Source organism: Acartia tonsa, chromosome 6 (genome assembly GCF_053477335.1).
Source record: "Acartia tonsa isolate MP-2025a chromosome 6, ASM5347733v1, whole genome shotgun sequence".
In the NCBI taxonomy this organism is placed as follows: Eukaryota; Metazoa; Arthropoda; class Copepoda; order Calanoida; family Acartiidae; genus Acartia; species Acartia tonsa.
Genome location: NC_137265.1, coordinates 36,934,502 through 36,954,350, shown reverse-complemented (window position 1 = coordinate 36,954,350; position 19,849 = coordinate 36,934,502). Strand labels below are relative to the sequence as shown.

At 33.4% G+C, this 19,849-nt stretch overlaps 3 protein-coding genes across 3 annotated transcripts; all 3 read right to left on the bottom strand.

Annotated features, from left to right (window-relative positions):
• Window positions 1-805: 805 nt before the first annotated feature.
• Window positions 806-15,573, bottom strand: LOC145322543 (uncharacterized). Its single transcript, XM_080164642.1, has 10 exons — window positions 15,454-15,573; window positions 13,928-14,026; window positions 13,024-13,106; window positions 12,410-12,466; window positions 11,707-11,781; window positions 4,658-4,697; window positions 3,925-4,012; window positions 2,780-2,877; window positions 1,412-1,492; window positions 806-1,008 (listed from the first exon to the last, which is right to left on the bottom strand). Exons 1-10 carry the CDS (start codon window positions 15,511-15,513, stop codon window positions 955-957), a joined length of 735 nt encoding a protein of 244 aa, XP_080020768.1. The 5' UTR covers window positions 15,514-15,573; the 3' UTR covers window positions 806-954.
• LOC145322542 (uncharacterized) lies at window positions 5,428-8,362 on the bottom strand. Its single transcript, XM_080164641.1, has 5 exons — window positions 8,021-8,362; window positions 7,313-7,573; window positions 6,829-6,935; window positions 6,149-6,267; window positions 5,428-5,568 (listed from the first exon to the last, which is right to left on the bottom strand). Exons 1-5 carry the CDS (start codon window positions 8,161-8,163, stop codon window positions 5,554-5,556), a joined length of 645 nt encoding a protein of 214 aa, XP_080020767.1. The 5' UTR covers window positions 8,164-8,362; the 3' UTR covers window positions 5,428-5,553.
• Window positions 8,357-10,111, bottom strand: LOC145323455 (uncharacterized). The gene is made up of 3 exons (XM_080165857.1): window positions 10,061-10,111; window positions 8,728-8,796; window positions 8,357-8,572 (listed from the first exon to the last, which is right to left on the bottom strand). Exons 1-3 carry the CDS (start codon window positions 10,109-10,111, stop codon window positions 8,357-8,359), a joined length of 336 nt encoding a protein of 111 aa, XP_080021983.1.
• Window positions 15,574-19,849: the final 4,276 nt, after the last annotated feature.

The following is a 19,849-nucleotide window of genomic DNA, read 5'->3' as shown; positions in this document are numbered from 1 at the left end:
ATCAAATCTGCATATAACATATTTGCAATTTCAAAGTGTTACATATTCGCAAAAAGCACAATAGCAAATATATTATCTTAATGACGATGCATAATGATGAGAATGGCGTAGTTAGTTTAGCTGCTGTAGTAATAACTTTCAGTTTTATAAAGTTAAAAACAACCTTTTTTTTGTAAAAGTGATTGGACTGGACACCATTAAGAATTTTTAAATGTACTTTTGAAGATGGTAAAAAGGAATTAATTGGCAGTAAAAATATTACACTTAAAGCATATTTTGATACACATCGAGATTTTTGTCGTTTGGTCCTTTTTATCAAAATTGATACCATTAAAAAAATTTAAATGATTGAAAACTATGCAATATAAAACAGGCGTCTAGACAAGTGAATTTTAAGTTTTTAACCAAAATGAAATTAATATATCTTCATTTATTATAAGCAGCGCAGCTACTTTATTACTTGGTTTCACAACAACGTCACTTTGTCAGAGAGCGTTAGTTCTGTTTATCGTCAGATTTGATAATTTTAAAACGCATAATTTTGCAAAATTAAATAAAGCAAAGAATTCATTGTCTTAAAAGTTCTCTACATTTTAGTGTCTTCATTATTTTACTGTTATTATTAAAACTATTGTAAGCTTGTTATGACAAACCCCAAACTGTCCCAGTTTTGAGCAAGACGATTCCAGTTACGTCATATACGTTTCGGGAAAGAAAAAGGGAAGGGGGGAAGAAAATCTCTTCAAAAGAGATGGGAGAAAAGGGAAGAGATTTTCTTCCCCCTTCCCTTTTTATATGACGTCACAGGAATCGTCTTGCTCAAAACTGGGACAGTTTGGGGGTTGTCCTTTTAATTGCTACGCTACTTTGTGGCAAAATTGTTTTTTTTCTATTGCATTCCTTTTTTTACAGTACTGACTATATTAAACTTTTTGAATATTAAAAAAGCACTATTTATATTAATCCAGCACGCTTCTGCAGGTCAAAGTTATCCTCACAGATCCATGGCTGAAAAAAGTAAAAATAGTTCCAGTATGACTTCAAAACCGATTAATATCCGCGAGATTAGAACCGTTTCTGAGCCATAATGAATAATCATGCACAAATTTCCACAAATTTTCCTTGAGGCAAACAAAACTGGTTTTAATCTTATAATTTTCCATTTTAAAATCCGTAGAAAGCTGTCTGTAATACGAAGCAAAATAATGATAATTTGTTGATCATCCCCATATATGTTAAACAAAATTAACCATTCTTTATTATAAAATGTTTGTGGTAAAAGTTTAGACTAGTTTGTACCAACCAATCAAGGTTTAATATAAGTACCCAATGTTTTTAGCCAAAGTTTGTATACCAGTTTAATTTGCAGTCAAATAACCCCTCCCCCTTCATGAGATTTACAAAATTGTACCTTCTCGTGATAGCAAGCAATATCATTCCAGACAGTTCCAGGTTCATGGAAGTCACTAGCAAGGGCTAGACAGCTTTCCTCCTGATAATCATATATAATTCTAGGTTAGGTTAGGTTAAGTAACGTGCATGATTAAGCCCTGCGATGGTCATAGAAGTTATAAGCAAGGTTTACTCGAAAGCCCTCCCAGGTGATGGCGAAATAAGCAATATTCTTCCAAACATGGAAGTCATTGGCAAAACAAAGATTTTTGTTCCTCCAGTATAAATAGAATACTTAATGTTAGATTAGGTTAGTTTAAGTGAGTTTCGTAATAACTTTAAATAGTTGTGTAATTCTATCTCTTAATTATGACAAATTTAGTTTCTAAAATACTATGAAGAAAAGGGTGAGTTTGTTTAGCTTATAAAGGATTTATAAGGTAGATTAAAGTTTTCTTTCTGTTAAATCCATTAAAAAACATAATTAAGCAAATCCTCAAGTTTTCAGTTTTAAAAATTTTTGGATCATGGTAAGAAAACGAAGTTGCGGGTTTTGTCGTATTTTCACAGTATGTTTTCTCTTATTTCTAGCCCCTGCGGGGGGCTCTAACCCTGTGGGCCAACCTCTTAACCACCCAATCATTAATCATTAGCATTTACTTAACCTAACCTAACCTAAAATAACCCATAAAAAGCAACTGTAAAAATTCGACGAAACCCACAACTTCGTTTTCTTTCCATGATCAAAATGTCTTTTTCCATTTAATATTGTATGCAAACTATGACCACCAAGAAAATACAAAGAAATTGATATGTCATGAAGTCAAGTATTAATGCTTGTGCAAAAAGTATTTTAAAAATAATTTAATCATATTTAATTTTAACCTTATTAATTATTTATCGCCCAAGTTTTATATGATCTACATTAATAAAATATTTATTTATTTGCGAAAGGAAAAAGTTTATTAGCACATATTTTTGTTTTTGCACAATTAACTAATGCAATAGGAAAGTTTAAAGTGTGCAAGGAATTGAATTTTGCCTTTTTTCAAAATGAATAAAAAATAAATGCAAATCTCGTATTTTTTCCCGATTTAATTTTGATACCGTATTGAATATTACACATTTTAAACATCTCATTTAATTTTGTTTTGAAAAATGCGGGGATATATTTATTATCTAAAGAGGGGTCACATTCCCCTGCAAATAGCCGTGAACCCCTAATAAACTGACATCTATCTAGAAATAAGGTATACCCAGAATAAGCTTTGCCCTCCGGTCAGAATTGCTCAAAATAACGAAACCTTTAAAAGTATTTTTTTTCTCGGTTTAATTAAGTTGTTGGTTACAGCTGACATCTAACTAGCTAAAACAAAGTTAGTTTTACCTCCTTTTTCAAAAGTTGGAGGTCTTGTTCAGCGTTATCTGGCTGAGGCACAGAAGCCGCGTTGGGGTCCTTCTGTCTGGCCAAAAGAGTATAGATTCCTGAAAAATTGTGCAAATATCATTTCTACATGACAAAAAAACCCTCTTTAAAAAGCTTTTATGTTTATCTCAGGAAGGGGAGCTTATTTTCATAATAAGTATGCTGATATCCCTTAATCACGCTCCGCACCAAATAATATCCTTAAACATACCATTACCAAACTTCTCTACAGTAGATTTTTCTTGATAGTAAAGTGGCTAATCTGTTTTACACCACACTAAATTTACAACTTACACCTACACCCTCATGATTGTAATTTTGCCTGTATTACAACACCCTTAAGCTAAAATACTCATACACACTTTAAAAATTGTGGAGGGGGGGTTGGGGGTTGTGAATATCTAAAACCCTAAGCTCGCACCTGATCATTTCCAATTCTGAAACTTATTTAGATTTAGTTGCTTCTTTAAAAATACCTGTAGTTCCCTAGGGTCTTGTAGACCATCCTGGTGGGGTCCTGTCTGTATCTGTACCGGTCTGTATCTGTACCTGTCTCTATCTGTACCTGTCTGTATCTACACCTGTCTGCATCTGTACCTGTCTTTACCTGTAGTTCCCTAGGGATTTGTAGACCATCCAGGAGGGGTCTTGTCTGTATCTGTCTGTATATGTACCTCTATGTATCTGTACCTGTCTGTATCTGTACCTGTCCCTATCTGTACCTGTCTGTATTTGTACCTGTACGTATCTTTACCTGTCTGTATCTGTACCTGTCTGTATCTGTACCTGTCTGTATCTGTACCTGTCTGTATCTGTACCTGTCTGTAACTGTACCTGAATGTATCTGTACCTGTCTGTAACTGTACCTGAATGTATCTGTACCTGTCTGTATTTGTACCTGTCTGTATCTGTACCTGTCTGTATCCGTACCTGTCTGTATCTGTACCTGTCTATATCTTTACCTGTCTGTATCTGTACCGATCTGTATCTGTACAGGTCTGTATCTATACCTGTCTGTATCTGTACCTCTCTGTATCTGTACCTCTCTGTATCTGTACCTGTCTGTATTTTTACCTTTCTGTATCTGTACTTATCTGTATCTGTACCTGTAGTTCCCCAGGGATTTGTAGACCAACCAGGAGGGGTCCTGTCTGTGTCTGGAATTTTGGCTCCTGATCCGGACCAAAACCATCCCTGAACAAAAATTATAATTAGATCTTGGTAGATGAGACAATGGACGAAAAATTGTTGTACATCCCCAATAATAACAAACAAAACTACCATATTAGTAATAATTGGTTGAAAAGTTAACACTATTAGTTTGAACCAACCAGTAAAAATTTAATAACAATACCCAAAGATTGAAGCAAGCGAATGAGAGAACGGGCTTATAAAACTTTGGGCACAAGTATAATATACAGTCGAAAGTCCTCTACCTCACTGACAATTTGACAAGCAAAGGAGAACAAAAATATAAACATTTAGGTTGATACTTAAAATGGGTATCAAAATTAAGTTTTTGCTCTCAAGTTAGAGATGATGGAATGTAAAACACTGACGAAGCCCATTTTGTTCAGAATTTGTATCACTTTTGAAAAGTGCGACTCCAGTTACGTCATATTTTTCTTTCCCGAAAAAGGGAAGGGGGGAAGAAAATCTCTTCAAAAGAGATGGGGAAAACCCCCTTTTCTCTCATCTCTTTTTTCTTCCCCCATTCCCTTTTTTTTCTTTCCCCCTTCCCTTTTTCGGGAAAGAAAAATATGACGTAACTGGAGTCGCACAATTCAAAAGTGATACAAATTCGGAACAAAATGGGCTTCGTCTAAAACACTGTCTTACCTTAACAATTCTTGGTTGAAGAGAAGGCGTTGTGAAGCATCTAAAATAATTAGGTATACAAATATTAAAAAGGGAGGGGGGTTTATAGATCCCAGTAAAAAAGTGCATTTAAAAAACATCATTAAAGGCTAAAAATCACACATAGCTTCCCATAAAAGAGGTTTATTTAGAAGATTATTTAGACTAAAATCTCATTTTTTTAACTTTTGAAACAGTACAATTTTTATACATTCAATATATTTTATTTTAATTTTCCAATTTATACTCCCAGGACAGAATTAATACCATAAAAAAACCTAGTTTTTACCACTTTTATGGTAAAATTTTACCAGCCTATACGATTTAAAAGGTGGTAAAATTTTACCGTAACCGTGGTAAAAACACTTTTTGTGGTATTTTCTCACGCTTTTTACCAGCGATTTTTACCACAATTATCGGTAAAATTTTACCAGATTTCCGGTAAAATATTACCATTTTAGGACGCAAATTTATACCAGATTTTGACCAATTTTTACCACTTTTTTGGTAAAATCTTACCGCAAATTTCTGTAAGATTTTACCGAAAAAGTGGTAAAACTGTTCAACACCTGGTAATATTTTTGCCCTAAATTGGTAAAATTTTACCGGAAATAGGGTAAATATGGTAAAAATTGACCAAAAATTGTGGTAAAAACGGGTGGTAAAAATCACGAGAAAGTGGTAAAAAACGACTGACCTTAATTATAGAAAAACATCGCTTGTACATAAATCGCAAAAATAAAAATAAATTGTTTTCATTTTTATCTTTATTGATTGAAACAACACTTAAACATATTTTTCTTGATTCTACTGCTCTGGCCGAAAACTGTTGCGCAACCTCCTGGATTTGCTGGGCACCGGCCCCATTCGACCTCGTATCACTGATATTCAACCTGGAATAAAATTGCTCATTAGTTAATTAGATAATTACAGGGATATAAAGGGATAAGACAATGGCTGATAAATTGATGTTCATCTCTAATGATGATACACATCGTTACCCCTTCTGTAGATTACAATAAGTGATTGAAATGTTAGGACACTCAACTTAATGAACCAACCAATAAAAAATCAATAAAAGTACCCAAGGTTGTTAGGCCAAAGAATAAGAAAATGTTATTTGAAAACTTTGGGGGCTAGTGTAATTTACAGCCCAATGTCCCATCCCTCCCTACTAAATATCTAATCTATAATACAAAGTAGAACGATGTCTGTCCGTCCGTCCGTCCGTCCCAAAGATAAAGCCTATACTCGCTGTTTACGCAAATGTGTCAGAACTCCCCCCCCCCCCTTACTCTCACACCTAAATTTTTTCTTTTGAAAGCAAAAATAAAAGTGTGTAGGTTCGACTCCCCCTCTCCCCCCTCATTCATTTCCTACAGGCATCTTGACACGTGGCAAAAAAATCAGCAAACTTATCTAACTAAACATCTTTGAAAACGCAGAACGAGAAAAAATAAAGGGAAAGCTTACCTGGAAAACATAAGCAGTAACAACATCCGTGGCTAACAAGAACAGGCTGGGGCCATAGTACTCGGCATTACTGATTATATGCTTCACGTGGCGTATGGAGTCGTGGAACGCGGGGTCCTAAGTTATGGAGGATTAAATGAAGGAAGGAAGTGGACTGTTTATTACACTAGTCCCCAAAGCTTTATTTTCTTCTTTGTTGCTTTAACAACTCTAGGGACTTTTATTGAATTTTGAATGGTTGATTAATCAAGATAAGTGTCTAAAGCTTTCAACAACTAATTATACTCCACAGAAGGGGTAATTTTGTGTATCATCATTGCTGATGTACATCAATTTATCCGCCATTGTCTTGTCCCTTTAGATCCCTGTCCCAAACAAGTACTAATATTAGATAAATTTAGACCTAAACCCCAGGCAGGGAGGGTAAAATATGGTGTAAATATCATAATGGTATCCAAAGTTTCAGAAACAAGTTTACTTATTCGTCAACTCAAAAACTTTGAGTACCTAATTTTTATTAGGTAAATCTTGATTTAATTTCAATACTTCGTCTTTTGTCCTATCCCATAAGAACCATGTTTCCCGTTGTGTCTACAGAAACGTAAATTATTTTAGTACAATCTTTTTTTAAACTTAAACAATATTTTACTTCGTCTTAAATCATTTAATAACCCATTCCTGAATAGCCTTGGTCCCTGGTCCACGTCTACCCGGGGAGGGTGGAGGTCCCCTGCGTCCTGGAGAATAGTCACCTGGTGGCCCTTTGGATGGGGGTGGTGACATGTACCTTGAATATTCAGATTAGTTTATAATAAGTAAATGTTATGTCGTTATCTATTAAAAATAACATATATCATCAAAATTCTAAAAAATACCTATTAAAAATCAAATTAGGTAAAAAAACTAGGTACTTTATGTCATTATTGAGAGGAGACAATGAACTGTTAATTTCATCAGTCCCAAAAGTTTTATTATAACGTTTTCTTATTCATTGGCTTAGGTAACTACTTTGGGGAGTTAATTAAATTTTGATTTATTGTTTCAATAAGTTGAGTGTTCAAACGTTTTTTAACCACTAATTTTATGTATCATCGATGTTGATGTTCATCAGTTTATCGGCCATTGACTTATCCCTTTACATCCCTGATATAAATTTGATTTTACCTTGGGGGTGGCCGACCTCTTGGTTCAGGTGAGTAATCCCTGGGTGGTGGGCCCCTACCGGGAGGTCCCCTCCTGGGTGACGGGGAATATTCTCTGTGGTGGGGGGGAGGAGGTCCATGGGGGGGTCCTCGTGGCGACATATCCCTCATTGGCGGTGGGGGGCCTCTGTAACGTTGTTGTGGAGGGGAGTAGTCGCCCCTGGGGTGTGCCTCCCTTGTGAAGTAATGTGAGGGGGGTCCGTAGCCATCTCTCCTCTCATACCTGAAAAAATAAAAATAATTTACTTAAAAAGTTAAAATTCATTAAAAAAAAGGTTTTTAAAATTTTTTGATTGGTAGAAAAGGGAAGAACTAATAAAAAAGAGCATATCTAGGTAGGAAAGTTATTGTAATTTTAGAAAATCTTTAATAAAGCAATAAAAGAGATGGTAGGCATTTAAAGTTAGCAAATTTGGAAATTACACTAATATATTTTGTTTATATACTAAATTGTTTAAAGTAAAAAGGTTCTTTGTCTTTAGCTTAAGATTTCGATAACTACTAAACCGATTGAGTTCTCCTTTATAGGTAGGAAAGCTTCTCATATGACACGGAATGGTTTTAGACTATATTTCTGTCCCCTATCTATCCTTTTTAATACAGAGCCCCTAAATGCTAGGGCCGCAGCCGCTAGCAATATCTAAACTAATCTTAAAATTTAAAATTTTACCTTGGTGGAGGGGATCTACCACCCCCTCTGCCACCACGTCCTCTGAAACCACCCCTGTCCCCTCCACGGCCTCTGCCTCTAAAGCCACCCTTATCACCTCCCCTTCCTCTAGAGCCACCTCTGTTATTTTTAAATGTTTTCATTTTGAAAAAAAAAATTCGATGATTTTTAGTAAGTATTTTGGAAGATTAATTTTAAATTTTTTTATCTTAGGTACTGCTGTTTTATTAGCGCAGCAACTTTATAACAAAACTGTACGTCAGTCCATGGCGAAATTACAAAAAATGCATTGCTTTTAAACGTTACATTTAATAAATAAGCCTACCTAAAGATTTTCTAACTTTTACTTTTTAAAACAAAAACTTTCCTAGAGTAACGTGGGGGGCTGCGTCTTTCATACCTATCCCCGCCCCCACCCCGGCCTCTACCTCTGTAAGAACTGCGCCCCCTATCACCTCCGCGTCCTCTATCACCGCCTCCACGTCCCCTGCCTCGTCCCCGGGATATTTCCACTCTCAGCCGTTCACCGGCATATAATGTACCGTTCATTTCCTTAAAAAATAAAGTGAAGTGAAAATAACTTCAAGACCTGAAGTTTGTTTAATAACAATAAGGTAAAAATAAATCAAAACAATTCCCTATAACTTAAAAATACCTCCTACCCTTGTGGAATATTCTGGGTACCCAAAGTATCAAAAGAATGGTACCTGAACTGCTTTGTCAGCTCCGTCGGGATGATATAAAGTTATAAAACCATAACCTTCACCAATAAATACCTACAAAAATACTTTTATCAACGTCGAAGTTATTAAACATTAAATTTTTGGCATTATAATGAAATGTTATTGAATTTAAAAATAGTAATATCAATAAAACTAGGTACAGAGACCGTACATTTATTAGAATGGTGTCAGCTTTCAAGTAATGAAAAGGTGAAGGCAAGCCTTGACTTTTAAGGGGGTGGCAACACCCAGCCATTTTGTTGTAAAGAAACCAAAATATTGTTTGTATTATTATACAGATCTACAAAGATAAATATAAGCTGCGAAACTTTTCTGTAACTTACTTCTTCAACTGCCCCCTATGTTTCAAATGCTGATCTGAGGTCTTGTTTCTTTACAATCTAAATAAAAGAATTTGTTATAATCAAAAACTATAGTATGAAACTAAAAAAATACGACAAAAGTAGAAACCTTATACTTTTTAGCTAGACCAAAATAATCAGTAGGTAACAAGTTTGAAATAGATAGGACAATTCCTACATGCTTGAATTAATGATAATAGCTATGAGTTTCATCCATACAGACCGGCCATCCAACACTAATTATAGAAAAGCTTCGCGTTTACAAAAAACATAATTCCCTTCCACAAAATAACAATGATAACGTTTATGAGAGTAAAGCTCTCAAATAAGACAGTGGGACAAACGGAATTTTGTGGGTAAAACTTCAAGGATTTAAAGGGATAAGGCAATCCCCGATAAATTGATCCACATCACCAATGATTATTAACAAAATTACATCTTTATAATTATAAATTTTTTTTCAATTTTTTTCAATTTTGTCCCCCACCCCCCCCTCCCCCCCCCGGATACCGACGAACAACTATTTTAGGTTAGGTTAGGTTTTAGGCTAGGGAGCCAAGCGCTGCGGCTAGGCAGGCAAGTGGGCCGAGCGCTGCGGCTAGGCAGGCAAGGGGGCAGAGCGCTGCGGCTAGGCAGGCTAGGGAGCCGAGCGCTGCGGCCAGAGTTCATAGTTCGCTGTCGGGGGGGGGGGGGGGGGGGGGTACTCAAATTTTCAATATTGAAAAAAAAATTTCTAAGAGGATAATACCAAAAAATCAATTTAATGGACATTTTATATAATACGGAAAATTTCTTCCTTTCCCTGTACCTTATAAAAATCGTCGGAAAAAGCTGTTTTTTAAGCAAACAAAAGCGCGTTTTGCTCTATCTGTGAGATATTATGAATAAGATAATGTTAAGATTTGATATTAAGATGAGAAAAATTTACGTTCACAGTCCCTTTAAAGACACAATACCTGTAATAATAATACCCTGGCCTTTCTAATTATAAGCCTAGGCAGAGCCATGCTGGTGATGCTAGCTCAAGCGTGGACCGTGGTGAACTGTACTTCTGAAGCCAATACCTAATTACAGGGTTACGAAAGTTTAAATTGATGTTTTTTTTTTTAATGTTAATATTAAATGTAATATAGTTTTGTAATGACATATAAAATATATATTCGATAGAATATAAAAAAATATAGTGCATTCAATATTAAAAAAAAATATTTAAATATATATAGTTGTTAACCATATATGAATCTATTTCCGGCCGGGTTCTTAAAAGATATTGCCGCGTTTTTTCGACATTTTTTACGCTATGAATAACAAGCGCGACATTCGCGAAATCTAAAAGAGTATACAATGATTTATTTAATTATTTCGCTTTTGATGGTACGGCCTTCATAGAAAAAAAAAGATTATCTTCAATCCATTTTTGCTGCATATTAATTAATGCATCTTTTTAGAGCTGTGTTAGACATTAGAAAAATTGCTAAAAAAATAATTTAAAATTCAGTATTTTTATGTTATATACTCTGTTTGAAATTCTATCGTCAACGAAAATTCGGACTTAACCTGAAAAATAGAGTTGTAAAATTGACCACATTTTTGGTAAAACTTCCAAATGTGGTAAAATTTAAAAAAAAAAAAAAAATTTTAAATTTAGGCTTCATTGTATAGAAGTCATTATTTTAAAGTACTACAACTGATTATGAAGAGCTGTTTTTAATTTAAAACACAAAAAACGGGGTTTTTTGTTTCGTTAAATTTTACAAAAAAAATGGTAAAATTTTACTAATTTTTTGGCTAAAATTTTTGCTGGTAAAATTTACCACGAAACTGGTAAATTTTACCAGGTTGACCAGCTTTACCACTTTTCTGGTAAAAGAATTTTTTTTTCTGGTATTTCGTAGAACCTGGGCTCATCAAAAGTATCTAAAAATCCCGAAACAAAAATTTTGTTTTCTGCCAAAACTTGTTAGAAAGGTTTCGTGATTATTTGGATAGTTAATGAAATAAAATAATCATAGATATAAAATTATTTCTGGTAAGGTCAGTCCTTCAAAAGTACAAGATATGGTTGGGGTATCTGATGGTAGTCACGTTCTGTACGTACATTAAAAATTTTATTGTTCTTTTTAAATTTTACAAGAATTTTTGACTTTTTGTATAGACCAATATTAGAAGCTTGTTATTATTGCACTACTATTGCAAATAATTAATTATTAAACTTTTTTATGAGCCGAAGATTATTGGCACTTGTGTTATTTAACCAAGTTTAAAGGAATATTTTTATCTTGTCATGGCCGAGCTTCTACCCGATATGTTTGTTCTTGAACAATTACAAAGCTACTCAGGGAAAAACATAAGATATATTTTTCGTGTTCATTCGAAACCGATTAATATCCTGTTGATTAGAACCGGTTCTCATCCATAAACTATGTCTAGCACAAGTTTTCTACGAGTTGAAAAATGTACAATCATGAGATTAAAATCAGTTTTCTTAGCCCCCAGCTGCACGGGCTAAGCTATAACCGAGGAAAGCCGTTTATAATACGATGCGAGAAATAAAAACTTTTAACATAATCTTGTAATAGCTGCGCTACTACTTGAAACTTACTTGGGATCTACAGATTTATCGCACTTGTGACCACTAGTCCACACAAAAGGAATTCCATTTGCCTCCATCTTTTCTCTACAAGAAAAAAAGCTTGTCACATTTTAATGACACAATACAATCTGTCCCGATTTTGTATTACTTTTGCGGAACATGATTTCAGTTACGTCATATTTTTCTTTCCCGAAAAAGGGAAGGGGGAAAGAAAAAAAGGGAAGGGGGAAGAAAAAAGAGATGGGAGAAAAGGGGGTTTTCCCCATCTCTTTTGAAGAGATTTTCTTCCCCCCTTCCCTTTTTCGGGAAAGAAAAATATGACGTAACTGAAATCATGTTCCGCAAAAGTAAACCAAAATCGGGACAGATTGTATTGTGTCCATTTTAATCAAATTAATCGGTGCTTTCCCTCGAATGACTATCAAGCATTGACCCCACTCTTTCCATTTTTCAAAAAAATAAATTGAAAAAAAGTTAGGTAGTTTTTCTTTCCTATGCCTAACTCCTGCGGGGGCCAGTGCACTGCAGTGCCATAACGCTGCAGGGCCATCCCTTCCAATAATCCAAACAAAGGCCGACCAAACCCTTTCTAAACAAACTTGTTCCTAGCAACTGCAGGGATCTCTAATCCTGCTGGGCTAGCTCTTCTACACCATAAAAAAACTATTTTTCTCTACATAAATCAATCTTTCTAATCTTAAGAATTTCTTACTTGATAAAATTCCACTCCTCCTCTGTTTCTAAGGATAACAATCCCATACATCTCTTACTAAAATAAAATAAAGGTAAATCATAATAAAGTTTCAGACATTAATATTATTAACAAACTACTCTAAAACCTTCCCTCACACCCCTTCTTTCTCGTTTCCTCTCTATCTCTGCTATATCAGACGCGTGACATTAATATTTGGGGGAAATGCCTTGACCATAAAAAGGGCGCAGTATATTGATTTATTTTCAGGTGTATAATGGAATTTATCAAAATTTATTCCAAATCCTATAAATTACCTAAGCTTCCCTAAGAATTTATAGGTTTCCTCAGTCTTACATAGATATAAAGATTAATAATAAGGATTAGGTAACCCTAGCTCTAAGTCTATGTCCTCTCCAATTCAAAGAAAACAAGGATGACAAATCAGACAGTAAACAAAGCAGTTTCAAAAATCAACATGTGTTAAATAGACCTATGAGTAATGAGTATGGACCTCTGATCAAAGCTATAAATTTGCTATGTTTTCAAAATGGTACCTAATTGTTACAGGAATCATCTCATCATACCTTGTTTGAAATCGATATGAAAATTAAAAACATGCTTTTAATAATCACCTGCAATGTTCGACAGCTTTTCCAAAATCATGAACCACGGCTGTATAGGTTATGTTTGCCTTTATAGTTTGTGTCTTCTTTTTCTAAATTAACAAGAACGAGTATGTAATTGTAGAAATGTAGCATAGCTGTTGATTGTAGTCCTTTTATGTACTTACAACAAGGAGGTATAGAGAAGGGGGGGGGGGTGGTGGTTTTTCGAGCCAATTTAAAATTCAAAACTTGTATTACTCCCCACCCCTAAAAGCTTTGACATCCTTGATTAGTTGGAAGTAGTATATCCAGTAAAATTCTGTAAACTGGTGCAACTTTAAGGGAAACTAATTATGGGCAATTAATTTGTTATTGCATAACCACCTAGCCCAAACCAACTTCCACATATTTAAAACAAGGATGACAACATCCATAAAAGCGAAGCTCTGAAACGGTATGAGAGACAACCATTAACAGCTTGTAAAGTGTCAGAAGTGAAAATACAAATATGAATTTATAAGTTTTGACAAAATTATACGTAAATTTGTTACAAAACTTCTTAAATACAGAATAATGTTTATGGACATGCTGACATTTTAAGGATATGATAATAGGAATGCTTCGCTTATAACATTGTACCTTATTGTGGTAGGAATAGTACTCTAAAAATCAGATCAAACAGATGAGTATATCACATAAAAATTGTTGTTAAAAAGTTAAAAATCAACATGTTTAAAATAAATGTACAGACATTCTAGTAACGATTATAGAGTTGCTAAGCTTTCTAAATCGTACCTAACTACTACAAGAATCATCATAAAATTGAAAGGAAATTTCTAACATGCATAAATTAACGAAAAAATCTATCCGTTACGATCCTAATTATAGAAAAGCTTCGCTTTTAAAAAGTATAATACTATAAAATACTCACCACATCGACATTATCAGATGCCCATTCTGAATAGACATAATTCTTCCCACCAAAGGTAAAATGAGATTCAGCTTCTCTGCATAATTTCATATCAAGCACCTATAAATGCAAAGTTGTTTGAACAACAGATATATAGATGTATATTACCTACCCCCAAGCAAATTTTGATGACAAAAATACCAGGGAGTAAGGGAGGGGACAATGGATCGAATATTCAATCTTTAGGAGTCTCAGACTTTGGGGACTGGCTTAAAGGGAATGTGCAAGAATTTAGCAGTTTCTGACTGAGTTTGGGGACTTGTGCAAGGAATGCCGTTACTCGCTATGTTAGTTTTGAATATGTATAGTTTTGCAGACAGAGAGTACTTCAAATATAAATAAACGGCCCCCCTCCCATACTATATTTCACTCCCTTCATCCCCACCTCCTTTTTAAAAGTAGACGAGAAAGGGAAATGGAGAAGGAAGGTGGGGGAAATAAACAGGATAAAAAGGGGCACGAAGGCGTGCGGGTCATATACTTGCCCATCCAGCTACACGCCTGCCTGCCCCTTTTTTTTGTGTTCACATCACTTGCCCCTAAATATCTTTTCACTTTCCCTGTCATCTGTCGAGTTCCAGGAAGATATTTCTAGTAATTAATTACAGAATGGTTATGTCAGTCTGTAATACTGGTAATCTTATTTTCAAATGATTGCTTTTTTTCTTGGAACTTTTTTCTTAGTTTATGGTTTTCTAGATTTAATCAACAATCACTTTACAATTTCCACCATATTTTCGGGATTATTCTGGTTTTCATGGCCTTTCTTCAAAAACTCTTAAATTGAATTAATTGCCCATTGTCCCCTCCCTTACTCCCTGCAAAAATACACCTATATAAATAAATTAATCTACACAACAATAATTCTAAACTTATCAAAAGAAATTAACAGACAAATATTGAATATTATAAAGTAGGTGAACTAATTCTTAAAAAAAAGTATTGTTGTTAATTGTCAGATTTATTAAATATTGAATACAATTAGGAGATTGAATCCATTTTTGTCGAAGCAGAAATATAACATACGATTATCGTTTAAAGGAACGACAAAGCAAAGCACTAAAAAATTATAATTCGACAAACGAACAATGTCAGTTATAGAGCAGATTTAGTGCCATAAGAAATAAATATATGCGCTTTCCTAAGGGAATCTTCACAAAAAAAAATAAACTGTCTACGTTCCCCCCTTTCAGTTTATTACAGACATTAGAGTAAAACACTAGAGAGAGAAAGAGTTAAATAATTGTATCTCCCCATCGCAATCGTCTTGTGCAACCTTCCTATTAGGTCATTGAAAATCAACCGATGGTATCGCTTATATTAACACAGCTAGTAGCAGAAAATTATTTAGAAACAGAAGAAACAAAAGAAAAAAGAAGGGAGGTAGTTGTCTGTATATACATCTATACTATAGATCTGTTTTACAGACGAATAAACCGACAGACAAATCGAATTATATTTTCATCTAAGAAAAAAAATTACTTTACCTGACATTTTGAAATAACATAAAGATTAAAAACTACAGCTAAAGTTAATAATTCTCGCATCTTATCTAAAATATAAAAAAATTAATATCTGTGAATCTTTTTTGGACCAAAAAATAATTCCTCTAATAGGTATATTACCTTGCTTCATTTGATATGTAAATTACCATTTTGTTAGGAACCCCTCTGCTTGTATTTTAATTTTAAACAACAGGAAATAAAATACATGCTGTCAAAAATACTTTTTAAACTAATCAATTATGATATTTTATAATTAACTATGATCAAATGATACTTTCGAATTACTAATTAAAAAATATTTTTAAAAGAAAATAAAAGAATGAAAATTTATGGAATTGATTTTAATGTTATGAGAAATCTCTTATAAGAAATTATCTATTTTTACACCAACATGAAAAAAAAGAATCTTTTAGATTTTGTTTTGTAAATTCGTTTATAATAATAGGAAAATATTTTTTATTAATATGCAGTAAATCAGCACTTATTTTGTTACAATAAAAAGTATTTTTGACTGTTGAAAAAGTTAAAGATTTACTGAATATAAATACCAGCTCTATAAGTATTTATTAGTATTGAGGAATTGGTAGCAGAATTTGTAATTGAGGGAAAAACTAAAAATTTCACAACTCTAGTAAAAACGAAGAAAAAATCTGGGAAATCATAAAACACAAAAACAACAACAACAACCGAAGCTGTGCGCGTACACCGTGGCAACTACGCACAACAACTTCCAAGTTTGAACTGACAACTACCAATTAGACTTTCCAGACTTTTAGGCTTGTCACCAGGGATACAGGGATACGTCAATGGACGATAAATCAATCTCGCCCCAATTTTCTATATATCAACATTTGTGCTTCTATAAGTAGTAAAATATAGGAAGAAAGAAAGGGTTGTAAATTGATTTAACTTGTGTTGTCCCCTCCCTCCTTGCTTGTTATATTTATGGTACATAGATAGATAGATAGATCCCAGAGCAAGGAAAAATCGCTTCTTGCTCAGTCCGTCAGATAATTTTCACCACATTCTTGAATTTAGATAAGATTCAAATTATTTTAATATTTGTGTAAATCCATACAAGACATTAATTTACCTAAATTAAGAAAAAAAGCCGTTTTCCAGCTATGAATAAGGAATTATGTAGAATTGTCTTTTAAGATTTGAGTCTTTTTATTTTTTTTTGTTTTGCGTTATACAGTTCATGTAAAATCAATTTATTGCAAAAGAATAAATTTCTAATATTAAATGAATTTTAGCTTAAGCTATAGTCAAGAATCTTAGAGTAATACAATTGAAGATAAATTGATATACATCTCCAATGACGATAAACAAAATTATATATTAATTACAGGTTAAAAAGTTTGGACACTACTAGTTTAGAAACAACCAATCAAAATTCAATATGAATGATCAAAGTCTTTAAGCTAGCCAATAAGGATACGTGGTTAAAAGCCAATTTAGATTTAATGTATAGTCTAATGTTGCATCCCTGTCTTAAAAGTTGATCAAAGTTTAAAAAAAGAAAACTTTAAAATTTATTAAAGAGAGCCGCACAATGCCAGAAGTTTCTACGAGTGACAATAACAACAACCACAGCAGTAGTGTGGCGCATTTTCAGGGAAGTAGTGAACATTGGGCAGTTTTTTTACACTAGTCCTCAAAGTTTTATAACTTTAGGGATTTTTATTGAATTTTAATTATTTGGTTTATTAAGTTTGGTAACTAGACTTTTCAATCTCTACAGAAGGGGTAAGTTTGTGCATCATCATTGGGATGTTTATTAATTTATCGGCCATGGTATTATCCCTTTAGATACATGCGCATTTTAGACCACTTTTTATCTACTCTTTTTAGAACCATTAACTACAGGGGATGAAGGGCAAGGAGGAAGCAAGATAAATGTGTTTTAATCCTGAAATGAGTTTAATCAGAATATGACAACGTTTTTAAATCCTTTTAAAATAGCTACTCTATCTAAAACTAGTGAATACGACCCTAGAGGCTATGGGCACTTGAGGAAAATAGGGGGGAGGGAGGAGGAAGGCGTTAAGTTGGCTTTTTTTAAAAAAATTTGTTGGACAACCTGCTAAGTGCTTAATTGTGTAAATTAGAAGGGCACACCCTAATTTTTAGTTTTCCTAAGAAATTTCTTAAGTGTTGTTGACCATTTAAGTAGCGCAACTACTTTATTATTGGGCCTGTCAGTTTGATCGGTTGGTCTTAAAATCCATATATTGTAGTTATATACAGTTGACTTTTAGCTAAAAAGATAAAACGTTTGTTTAATTTAACTGCGGCTCATAAAAAAAAACCAAAGAACGTCAGGACTGTTATTTATCAATTTTCTTAATATAAAGCTTTCATTGGGGAAATTTTTTTTTTATTTTTGAAAATTTATCTTAAAAATTTGTCATTTTTTGCATTAAATTATATATCGGTGAATATAAAGTAAAACAATCGACTGGTAGAAGTTCCTATTTAAGGTGGACGGATATTTGTATCTGATTTGTCATCAATAGTAATACATCTATTGTTTAAAGGTGTACTTTATTTATAAAATCACTTTTAATAATTTGCTTGTTTGTGCATTGATTTATAATTAATGAATTGGTTTGATGTCAAGGTTAACGACAACAAAAATGAGTATGGGTTAGTTTTATCTGATGCATGCATGTATGATGTATGTATGTGTTTTAGCAGTTTCCCTCAAAGCGCGTAGTGGAGCAAGGAACACTCAATTGGGGATGGAAGGTGGGGGGAAATGGGTTAGTTTTTCCTTAATTTTTTTTATTAATTTATGTCAGGTTATATATTTTACTCGATATGCCCGTAGGGTTAGATCACCGCAGTTATAGGCCCCGTGAGGTTAGAAACATTAAAAAAATAACCTATTATTTTGCAATTTATTTATAAAATAAAGGGGGAGGGAATGGGGGGGGGGTCAGTGCTCCATATACACTTTGAAGAAAATCACTAGTACTTTATATTTAGAACCAGATAAACTCTAGAAGTTACCACTGCATGTCAATTTGTTTGTAAAGCTTACACAATTTTTCACAAGTAATTTTCAATGACTTTACCCTCATCTAGTTTTTGGTCAGTCAAATCCTGTACTTCTGTTAAACGTAATATTACAAGTTCCTATTCTTTATTTATAGATTTTCTATTATCTTATATCATTCTTGTTTTATTTTTGCGTGAACCTTTTCATGATAGATAGCATCAAGGAAATCAATCTTCACCCATATATATCATATGTAAGTTAATCACTCCTTTCTAATCTCAGGGAGGGAAGGAGCATTGGACCATAAATCATATAAATTATTAAAATTTTATAAACACGATCTATAGTTGATTGTTGGCTTTGAATATTTGGGCAATTAAATCTTGATTTGTCGTTTGAAAACTGATTTGTTTTAATCTTTCATGGATAATTTAATTATAATTTTAAAGAAAATACATCAACTTCCATTGTCTTATTCCTTGGGATGAAAGGAAATTGATTGTTACAATTTTTTTTCATGAAAAGTTTGAAAACAAATATTTTAAAGTTGTTGACTACCCTTTTATTTATTTGAGAGATGAGAATCATAGTTTCACATTTTATTGTCTTTTGTATTCAAAGCAAATTCTTTTGATAAAAAACTTGAGTAATTGTAGTGTTCAGCTACTCTACAATAAATTATGTCAATCTGTAAGCCATATAACTCTAGTGAAAATGACTTTAAAGTTAATTTATGATATTTTTAAAAGCGAAGCTTTTTTATAATTATGGTCGGTCCGTCAGTCCATCCGTACATCACAGACAGTTAGCTCTTTTTGTTAATTTAAACAGGTTAGAATTGTCCTATCGATTCCAAACTTTGCATGGTAAAATGTTATAAGCGAAGCATCTATTTGATGAATTCCTAAAAATGTAAGTATGTCTTTAAACAATATCCTGTATTAAATAAGTTTTTCAAGAGATTACTTACAATTTTGTTTCGACTTTCATACATTTATATTCTGATTATTCATCAGTTCTGACACTTTATCAGCGTCTCGATGATACCTGCTACAAAAGAAAATTAATTGTACATAGCAATTTCCCAATTTTTTCAGTTTTTTTTCTATCAAAAATTTAATTTTCTTGTTATTGCTGCGCTAATTCTGATAATAATCGTTATTGTTTAAAAACCTTAAGTAATTTTTATTTACTTAGACAGTAAAGGAGTGGTCAGCACCAAAGAAAATTTTACAATCATAATTGTTTAATTTTTACCAGGGGTCGGTAACCGCACCTTCAGCCCCAGGGCCGCGGCTGAGGGTGGCTAAGGGTGAATGTGGCTATGGGGGACTATAGCTAGCTGCGACAAAGGGTGAGAGAATTTAAATATAG